This window comes from Spinacia oleracea, chromosome 2 (genome assembly GCF_020520425.1).
Source record: "Spinacia oleracea cultivar Varoflay chromosome 2, BTI_SOV_V1, whole genome shotgun sequence".
NCBI classification, from domain to species: domain Eukaryota; kingdom Viridiplantae; phylum Streptophyta; class Magnoliopsida; order Caryophyllales; family Amaranthaceae; genus Spinacia; species Spinacia oleracea.
The window spans coordinates 13,285,479-13,296,600 of record NC_079488.1 but is presented as its reverse complement, the minus strand read 5'-3'; the positions used below and the strand labels follow the sequence as shown (position 1 = coordinate 13,296,600).

Sequence of the window (11,122 nt, the reverse complement as noted above, 5' to 3'; positions counted from 1 at the left end):
ATCAAGTTTATATAATAATCAAACACTTGACCTCAAGTTTGTAACAACAACAAGGACTTATCCACTAAATTAATTCTTCTTTTTCAAACAAAACATAACAAAGACAATAAATATATAATTTTAGGATTCAATCATGATTTTTTTTTTTTTGGTTTTTTACATAAGAGCATTATTATGATTATCCAGTAATGGTTCAGGATATCGCCCGTAACTAATATCTACTCAGACACCTATGCAAACCTAAGCTTGTACTAGTCATACAAGAATTTCCATCAATTCCTAAGTAGTTGTTTAATTTAGTGATAATTTACCAACAAAATTGGAATTCAAGCTTCCAAAATAGAGATTTCCCTCATACTCCACAGCTGAAGTCACAAAAGACATAACTTTTCCGTTGGGATCATCGAACCTCTTTAGTATATTACCTTCTTTCGATACCTTCATCACAGTAGCTTTCTTATGAGAGCCTTGTATAATATTCATCATCTTTGGAAATGTTGCTACCAAATGTTTGGCAATTTTCGAGGTGTGCACAAATTCCATCCCTTTTCTTGCCATCTGAAGTGCAATAACAACAATTTGTTTATGTACATTTTATGCAAATAAGGTAATTACTCCTATGTTCTTAGTATATTTTACCAGAAATAACTACTTTTTGTATTGCACGGACCAAAAATGCTTGTTTAGTCTTTAAACTCATCTTTGCTAGACTATTGAAATTTCCTCAAAAAATTAAGAATAAGCAACTATTCTCTGTCCTTTTTTTATTCTTTACGTATTCTGTTTTAGGTGTAATGACCTGATATTCTATGAAAATTGTCCAAGTAATTACATTAATCAATCAAATTCATTGGGACACCAGAGATAGGTCTCTTTCACTTTTCCATTGAGATATTAAATCTGTCTTGCTTTTCCAATGTCAGATTTTGGACAAAGGTTAAAAAAAAACTTTATTAATAATTAAATGTAATTTGTATTATTTAAGTAAAAAAAGAAAGAATTTGTATCCATATATATTAATCTATACTATTATATTAAAACAATAAGTACCGAAGTAAGTTTTACCAACTTAGCCAAGTATTTGTTGTGCTTTAATACTCCATATAAATATACCTAACTTAAAGATGAGTGATAAATTTTACTACCCTTTCACGATGCAATAATCATACAAGACACTTTGAATTTTGTTTAAGAAATAACTTAGCAACTTAATTTTGTGGTTTTTGAATTATTTTCCCCCCTACTTGCGACATAATAACAATTTTCTTTTAAGAATGAAAAAGAATGAAATATTGACTCTTAAAGATCAAAATGGTACATGGGTTGAGGGGCAACAGCAAGTTCAGGGACTAGTGGTTGATTCCCTTAAGAATGTTTTCAATTGCGATCGTGCTCTACCACATAATGACGATATTGAGATGGTTATAAGGGAGTTAGATTTGCCTCGTCTCACAGATGCTCATGTCTCTATGCTGGAACACGCCTTTACTGATAAAGAAATTAAGGATGTCATGTTTGCTATGGATGATTCAAAATCTCCAGGTCCAGATGGGTTTACGGCTGGTTTTTTTAAAAAACATTGGGTTAGGGTGGGTTTTTCGGTTTGTGAAGCAGTTCGTAGTTTCTTGAAGACAGGTTACCTCCTCAAAGAATGGAATCATTCCTTGTTGGTTATGATTCCAAAGCGGGATATTCCAGAAAATACTGGGCATCTAAGGCCAATAAGCTTGTGCAATACAGTGTATAAGTGTGCTTCAAAGTGTATGGTTGCAAGGTTGAAATTGGTTCTTCCCAGCATTATCTCACCTTCTCAACATGTGTTTATCTCTGGTAGATTCATGACAGATAATATTCTTCTGAGTCACGAAGTTATCGAAAAAATTAATGGGCATCGTCGAGGGGGGACCTACCTTGCTTCGTTAAAGATTGACATGAGCAAGGCATATGATAGAGTGCACTGGGCGTTTCTTCTTCAAATTCTACGAGCGTATGGGTTTCCGCAACATTGGATTCAGTTAATCTATCAGTGTATTTCAACAGTATCTTACAAAGTGTTAATCAATGTTCATACTTCAGATCAGTTTAGACCAAATTGCGGAATTCGTCAAGGTGATCCCTTATCCCCCTTTCTCTTTCTCTTCTGCATGGACATTTTGTCTCGAATGCTTCAATTAGGAAATGATTTAAAGCAGTTCAAAGGTATTAACATAACAAGGGGAACCCCGCAAATGACCCACCCATTTTTTGCGGATGACGCTCTTCTTTTCTTCACTGCTACTAAGGATAGTTGTTCTGTTATTTCTAAGATCCTCCAACGGTTTTGTGGGATTTCTGGTCAACAACTAAATTTGCAAAAATCCCTCTTTAAAGTTAGTCCTAATACCCCCCAGCTGAGCGGCAAAATTTCAAAGACATTTTGAGAATAGATTTGGTCCAGAATTTTGGAACACATTTAGGGGTTCCAATTGATCTTGCGGGGAAAAAACACACTAATTTCCAATTTATGGTGGATAAGGTTGCAGGGAAAATCTCCGCATGGAATTCGTGCTGCCTATCTCAAAGCCAAAAATTAGTCTTGATTAATTCAGTTCTAATTGCTATGGCTTCTCATGTTTTTAGTTGTTTGGAAGTTCCTGTGTCGATTACGACACAATTGGACTCTATTATCACTAGGTTTTTTTGGGCTGGTAAAGCTAGCAAGGGTATGCATTGGGTGAAGAGGAACATTCTACATTTACCTCGAGGGCTTGGGGGTTTGGGAATTCGGAGTTCGTCTTGCCTTAATAAAGCTTTACTTATGAAGTTAGCCTAGAGATTACATAGTAAACCCAATTCTATGTTGGCTGAGGTTGTTAATAAAAAATTTGTTAAACCCCTAAAGACTGGAATTCAAGCTTCTTTGGTTGGTCGTGGTTTGTCTTTGGGTATGCGAGGAATTGGAAGAGCCAGCAACCACATTCTTAGAGGTTGTATTTGGAAAGTTGGTAATGGGAAGAAGATTGTGGCAGGAAGAGATAAATGGGTGAATGGTGATACACCCGTTTTTAGCTCTACGGTTACTCTCAGGCAGGCTAAGGATTGGAAGGTTCATCATTTCATCCTTCCTGCGGGTTCGGGTTGGAATCATGGGGAAATTAATTCCTGTTTCGAGTTCTCCGACGCTCGAAGAATAGTAGGTATGGAACTTCCTTCTGATGAGGCTGAAGATTTCCTTTACTGGAAATTTCATAAATCGGGGAATCTAACACTTAAAACAGCCTACGCTATGCTAGCAACAGAAGTTGCAAATGAACTTGGCTTTGATATAGGGAATGGTGATTTCAAGACCTTATGGTCTATGAACATTCTTCCTAAATGGAAATTGTTCTTGTGGAAACTTCTTCATAATGGTATCGCTACTAAGGTTAATCTTGGGCAAAGAGGTATTCAACATTCTATGATGTGTGATCTTTGTGGTATGGGGGATGAAGATAATCAACATCTCTTCCGGTTTTGTGATTTAGCGCAACAAGTTTGGAGGAATGGAGCGTTAGTAATCCATTCAGAATTCAACGAAACTATGTCTTTCAAAGAGTTGTTTCTGTTTTATATCCGACTATTCCAACGTCAGGATGGCAAGAATAGCCCAAGATGTATTTATTTTATTAGTACTCTTTGGGGTTTGTGGTTATCTAGGAATAACCGCATTTTTAGGAAGGAAGCTACTACTGTTTCAGCTGTTCTCGCTTTCATTAAGATTGGCCTGGATCAACATGGAATTCTGCAAGATCAACGTAAACCTTTTTTAAGGTTTATGCATACATCAGAGGTGATTTCTGTTTTTCCTCCAGGGTTTTCGAGGGTCATTTTAGTTGGAGCGGAAGATCATGGTCCAATTACTACCATCGTGATTGATGGTTCGTGGCACAAAAACACTAGGAATGCAGGTATGGGTTGGTGTCTTGACAACCAATATACTCCGAGTGATAGAATTCTGGGAGGAGCTCAATTTGGTTCTGCGGATTCTGCTCTTCAGACAGAGGTTACGGCATGTCTTCTTAGCTTACGTTGGGCTGCTGAGGCTGGGATTGGAAGAGTTACAATTTTTTCAGACTCTCAACGACTGGTTGATTTGCTAAGATCGGATGATGTGACAGACATTCAACTCATTTGGACGCTTGCTGAAATTAGAAGGATTGCCAAAAACTTTAACTGGTGTTGCGTCAACAAGGTAGATCGGGAACGAGTTCAACATGCTCATGACCTGGCGACAGCGGCTTCTACTCTTCTTTTGTCCTTTATTAATTTTCCGTCTCTTTCTAGTTGTCATTAGTTTGTTTGTTTAAGCTAATGTCAAAAAAAAAAAAAAAAAAAAAAAAAAAAAAAACAATTTTCTTTTACGTAATTTTTTTTTTAAAAAAAAAGTCGGATAACACACTAGTTGTTAAATCACGTGTATGATACCGAATGTAAAGATTGAAAAGGGACGGATGATAAATGTGTTCATACCGGTATTAATGCAATCCAAAAAGATCCATCAGGAGCAAGATTGATATTATCAGGTGCACCTGGGAGATTATCTATGAATATCTCTGTCTTCCCCTGCATATCCCCTTGTAGCCAATACTTTAAGCATCTGGACCTGGATTTTTATTTTTTGGATAAAATTGACCAATTGAGATGCAAGTTATAATTAAAATTAAATGTTTAATTAAAAAGCGGACTTAATTAAATAGCAAGCTGGTTTAGTAATTAGCTTCTCATTGGGACAGAAACTAGCTAGAAATTAAATTAGTTTAAAACATTATGTGGCATGACAAACTACTTACTTCAATGGTTGCATTTAGGGACTTGCTTGCAATTTCCAAAACTTTCAAACAAGTAGCTAAACCATTGGAGCAATTTTGTTAAATTAGTTAGACAAAGCAAATTAGCTCTGCCAAGCTAATTAGCTTGAAAAAATACAACTACTTTATTTTCCTAATTATTAGGAATGTAAACGTAAGAATAGAATAAAAAAAATTAATAAAGAAGTTAAACAAAAATCAAGCTACTTGCTAACCATTGGAGCATGTTGTAGCTAGAAAATGTTGTTGCTTGAAAAATTGATGTGGCATATCAAACTACAATGATATTAGCTAGCCATTAAAGATGCTCTGCTTACTATTGTAGTCGTAGGTTTCAATTTCACATTAATTTCAATTTTATTTTAATTATAATTCATCACCCAATTGGGCAGTTTTTTTCCCAAGCTAAGTTATCAAAATCACTTCAATAGTTAAGATAGTAGCTTGAGACTTTTGCATATTGCAAACAAGTCCCTAACTACGGCCATTGGAGTTGTTGTAATCTAGATGTCCGGAAACAAAAGTGTCACGTTTTATGATGTATATAATGGTTTATGATTAAAAATCTACCTTACATGCCACTACTTGAATGATGGTCATGTTTTATAAACGTAAGGACATGACAAGTAAAAACTAATTCGGGACAGAAGAATAATATAAGATATCGCGATAAAATTGATCATCCTCACTTCCATGTTTCGCATACCAAAAGGAAACTTTGGTCAGTTGAGAGAGCTACTCCATTTGCAAAGAAGAGATTGTCTAACAATAATGATGTCTCGTTGGCTTGAGGATTGAACTTAAGAAGTTGGCCGTGAGGCTTTGCTTCTAATAAATCAAGGTACCAATTGTGGAGACCAAACTTGGTGCTTGCTATGCTAAAATACAAGCTACCATCTTTTCCTTCTATCACATCATCTGCAAACCTGTTTTCATAATACTTTTTTCTTACGTATAAATCATAAATATAGTGAATAAAAAGTGTGTGAATAGTGAAAAAGTTAAAATTGGTGCACGTAACTAAGAACGGAGGAAAAATAGCAATAGGTTTTGTTCTCTTCCCCTTCTCCTTATTGTTTATTAGATCAGATCAAAAAACTCAGACCAGATAGGACAAGACTAAAAAACACTCACAAAATATATTCAAACCAGATCTGACCAGGTTATAAGCTAAAAAAATCAGTTCATATCAGGGGAAGAGAACGAGGCAATGATCTACTTGGGCTATGGTTGGAAAGTATCAAAGTACTTGTTGGCAAAATGTATGGACACTTTGGTCCAAAAGTTGGCTTAACTCTAATTTTCTTGGTACACATGGGCCTAACAGAAGTCCTTTTTGGTATTCAATTAGGGGTGTCAAATCGGGTCATCGGATCGGTTTCGGATCGGTTATAAACGGTTCGGGTCCTGTCGAAATCGGATAATGTCAGGTGAATGTTTCTATCCGGGTCAATTCGGGTCGGTTCGGATAACTTCGGGTTCGGGTGAAGTCGGGTAATTAATTGTTTCGGGTTCGAGTCGGTTTCGGGTCGGGTAATTTCGGTTCGGCTAAATCTCGGGTTCGGTTTGAACCGGTTCGGGTTAAAAACGGTTTTGTGTCGGTTTATTTTGGTTCGGGTCTAGTTTGGTTCGGGTGCATATCGGATACGGTTGCATTTTGACCGGTTTACTGCGGGTACGGGTCATGTTCGGATCGGATAAGTCTCGGGTTCGGGTGAATGTCGGATTCACTTAATATTTTAACCGGTTTACTGCTGGAATGTGTCATGTCTGGATCGGATAAAATCTCGGTTTCGGGTCAAGTTTGGATCGTGAGTCTCGGGTTAGGGTCAAGTTCAGATCGGTCATACCTCGGATCCGGGTCAATTACATATTGAGTTTGCGGTTTGAGCTAGGATCGGGTTGGTAGTATTCTTATGTTTAATGGATCGAGTAACTATTGAATTCACTATCAAATCATATCGCTTTATTATTCTAATATCTCATGCCAAATAATGAATTTTTAGAATTCTACTTCCTCCGTCCAAAATTAACCTTTACACTTATCAAGATTCGTTGACACTAAATTTTACGGAGTAGAAGATAAGTTATTGTTCATATAAATATTAATTTATTGTAAAAGTAGACGTGAAATGAGATAGTGAGATTCTCCGTATTATTTATTGAAATATAAATGTGGTAGAAGATAGTGTCATAGTGGAGTGTTAATACTTGTTTCCATAAAACTCACCCGAAGGATTGACATTACTTATTGCTTAAGAAAAAAAATGGGATAGAAGATAGTGGAGTGTTAAGTAAAATAAATGTGATAGAAGATATCTAAATTAAGTAAAAGTGAACTTATAAAGTTAAATTTAGACAATTAAATATCCCAACAATGAATATTGTAATTGTCTGAAGGTTACATTTTCGCTCTAACGTAATAATGATTAACAAATGTTTTGAAGTATAATATTTGTAGAACCAAACTTCATCAACTAAGTTCTTGGTTGATTAAATAATACTGAAATGGGAAGACCAAAGATATAAAAAACTAGTATTGTAATTTTTAATTAATTTCATGCTGTTTTATAATGTTTAAGACCTTTAATTATATGGGAATAATGACAATAAATTAGCTATGATATGACAAAAATGTGTATATCGAGTTGGAGTTTAGGTAATTAATAGTTCACTTGTTTAGGTGAGTCATATTAATAATGAGTAGACTAAATTTTAGTTGGATCAAATCGGATAGAATAAAATCGAGTATGGGTAGTTACTTTTTGGCTATCGGGTTAAATCGAGTCGGGTTATTTTTGGATGTCGGGTAGATTCAAGTCGGATAGGTGATAATTCGGTTGAAAGTCGGTTTCGGGTTCATTCGGATCGGGTCAAGAACAATGCGGGTTAAATCGGATATCGGGTTTTATCGGTTCGGGTCGATTGCAGTTGTTATCGGGTAAAATCGGATTTCGGATTGCTATCGGGTCGGATGCGGGTTCGGTTTGGTTAAAGCTAATCGGGTACTAATCGGGTTACGAGTCTCCTCGGGTTGTTAGCGGATCGGGTTCGGGTCTTTGATTCACGGGTCAAATCGGATTTCGGATCAATGTCGGATCGGTTCGGATCTGATTCAAGAGCCTCTACTTCTCGGATATATTCGGTTCGGATGTCGGTCGATTTCGGTCGATTTCTCGGATCGGGTCAATTTTTGACAGCCCTATATTCAATATTCATTTTCCCCGGCTCTTCCCCCATGGGCTATCCTTACTCATTATTGACCCATCTTGTATTTTTTTTACAATGATTGACCCATATGTTGATTTTGCTGATATTATATTGAGGCAACTAATAACATATAAAATTCTTTCTACAAATTTACTTCCAATTAAATTGTCTAACTTAAACCTTAGTATATTGTGAATACCAATTTGGTGAACATTTCAAATGTAATTGTGAACTTATAGTGTATATTGGGTTTAAACTCACAAATGTAGTTTGAAATTATCTACGTCAGTAAGTCACTACGTGTGTTTAATGACTTGTGAGTTACGGAGTGTAGGTTAAGAGACGAATCAATTGGTTTATGTTGTAAGAGCTCACGTTTGTTTATGTTGTAAGGGGCCACGAATTATAGAAGAGCGATCGGTACATAATTTGAGGTGATCAAACATGTTGTACTATGTATATTATTGCCATCTAGTTATTGTCCATCCAACAGATTGATATTCCACCACGACGTACCATAGCTTGGAACCGTTGAACTGCGAAACTAAAGTTGTTACTCCATCTTCATCAACCCTAAGCAAACCCTAAATTCAATAAATACAGAATTATATGTTAATCATCTACGATTTTGCTAAATTAATTAATAATTGACAAATTAAAACCATCAAAGAAATAAAACCCTTATACATATGCAATATTTAAGGAACGGATGAAGTATATAACCTGTCGAGTGTCACAAACAACAATACCACCTTGATCCAAGGCAGTCATTCCAAGCAAAGTGGTACTATTAACCCACTTCCAACTTTCCAACAATGAACCATTTTTGTGCAATCTTTTGATCCAACCATCTCTACTAGCTGTGTATAATGTCCCATGCTTATCCACACACACATCTTCTGGGTCCTTCACAAGCCCTTCTCCTATCTTTGTCACTTCCTATATATATTGGTCCGAATTCAAGTATTACAAAGAAGAAATAAAAGACTTATCAAATTAATTTCATAAAAAGAACAATGATATAAACGAGATTTTTTTATTCTAGATTTGAAGATGTTGTAGATGTCGATCACCTTCCAAAACTTAATTTTATTAAAACAAGACGGTAATTTAAGGCTTTGTTCCCCTTAGAATAAAATAAGGATCCGTTCGCTTTAACTTTTAAAATATATATATTTCAGAACAAAGGACTAATCAAGTTAATTGCACAAAAAGAACAATGATGTGAATGAGATTTTTTTATATAAAGGACTAATCAAATTAATATCACAAAAAGAACAATAATGTAAACGGGATTTTTTATTCTAGAATGAAGATGTAGATGTCGCTTTCCAAAAACTAAATTTATTAAGAAAGAGGCAAGACGATAGTTTAAGACCTTGTTCTGATCGAAATAAAATATAAAATAAGGGTATGTTCACTTGAACTCAAACAAAAATCAGAGTAATCAATCCAATTACGAAATAAAGTGTCAAATAGCAATTGATTTTAATAATACCACTGTTAAATAAGTAGAAATAAGATGAATCATAAAAATAAAAAGTAAGAGTCAATCTTAAAAATTTGTTGTATCCGATATAATTTATTAATTCCAGTTTATAAGTGGTATTCTTAAAAAAAAATCAGATACTAATTAGTAAGTGTATATGACCCTACAGTTAAATAATCTCTTTTTTTTTTGGTGGAAAAGAGGGTAAGTCCCAACAATCAAATAATCTTAATAACTACTCCCTCCGTCCCGGAATACTTGACCTGTTTTCCTTATCGGGCCGTCCCTTAATACTTGACATGTTTCTAAAAATGGAAATATTCTAACAATATTATATTGTTTCTCACTCCACCCCTATTAACCCACCTACCCCCTACTCCATACAAAAAATAATTAAAAATTCAACCCCTACTCTCACCCAACCCCACCTCTTAACCCACCTCCCACTAACTACATTAAAATAATACCCCACTATCAACTACTACCTATTAAAATAAATAAGTCAATTCAAGTCCCTTAAACTCTGTGCCGGTCAAACCGGGTCGAGTATTCTGGGACGGAGGGAGTACCTTTATTATTTTGAGTTCAAATCGAATCTTAAGACGAGCAATTTAAAAATCAAGCTTGTCATATGGAAACTTTGTATTCACTTAATTAAAAATCTTAAAAATCAAGTTAAAACATTGATTACCTGTAAATGAGTGTTGGGAGGAAAGAGGGAGTTAACTAAAGAAGATGAAGGGACGTCAAGTAATTGAGGTGAAATGGGTGAAAATAAGTATATATGAAGAGACAAAGCTACTAAACTTCCTACCAAGAAAAATGCAAGAAAAGTTATTGATGATTTTGAATCCATGGTTACTTATGACTTATGAAAGATAGATATCATATGACAAATTATCAAGCAATTATTTCTTAGCTTGATGATAAAAGAAACCTAAGATGTGGTGTCAAATTAAAGACTCAACAAGTTCTATTTTTAGACATATGTTTGAAATGTACAACTCTTTATTGGTCCCCGACCTTCTCAATGTCATTTTTAGAGGCATCTTTTAAACTTATTATCGTGTCGTCCCTTAATTTTTAAGGTAGATTTAGCCTACGTTTTATTTGGTTTTGGATCCTCTAGAGTTCTAAAATAACTCTGCAAGGTAGAGTTTGAGCATATCAAATGAAAAATCAATGGTTCATATATTATCTTTCCGAAATTCCCCCTATTTTTTCTCATCAATATGAGCCATTGCTTTTAAAATGTATGGTTTAGATACAACTCTAACTTGTTCTATTCACATGATTTCACCTCTTTTTTTTCGAACTTATATTATCTAAATTTAATTGAATTTATCTAAACTTATATTATCTAAATTTAATTATAATTTGTACTTAGGTACATAACCTTTACTTTTTCTGAAGTTAAGTAAACTTATCTAAACTAATTTTCCTGAAATAAGAGTAAATAAGGTAAATAAAATAGAGCTTTATTGTAGTATTGTCTCTTAATCTTTACGGTTGATTTATTATTGTTTTATCCTTAATCTTTTTTTGGAAGGGGAAAGTAAGCTAGTATATCATTAATCAATGGACGAAATGTCCAATG

The 11,122-nt window shown here is 34.7% G+C and overlaps 1 protein-coding gene across 1 annotated transcript; it reads right to left on the bottom strand.

The window, feature by feature from the left end:
• Nucleotides 1-113: 113 nt before the first annotated feature.
• Nucleotides 114-10,489, bottom strand: LOC110797994 (protein STRICTOSIDINE SYNTHASE-LIKE 4). Its single transcript, XM_022003121.2, has 6 exons — nucleotides 10,217-10,489; nucleotides 8,760-8,975; nucleotides 8,553-8,620; nucleotides 5,516-5,752; nucleotides 4,489-4,621; nucleotides 114-558 (listed from the first exon to the last, which is right to left on the bottom strand). Exons 1-6 carry the CDS (start codon nucleotides 10,379-10,381, stop codon nucleotides 292-294), a joined length of 1,086 nt encoding a protein of 361 aa, XP_021858813.1. The 5' UTR covers nucleotides 10,382-10,489; the 3' UTR covers nucleotides 114-291.
• Nucleotides 10,490-11,122: the final 633 nt, after the last annotated feature.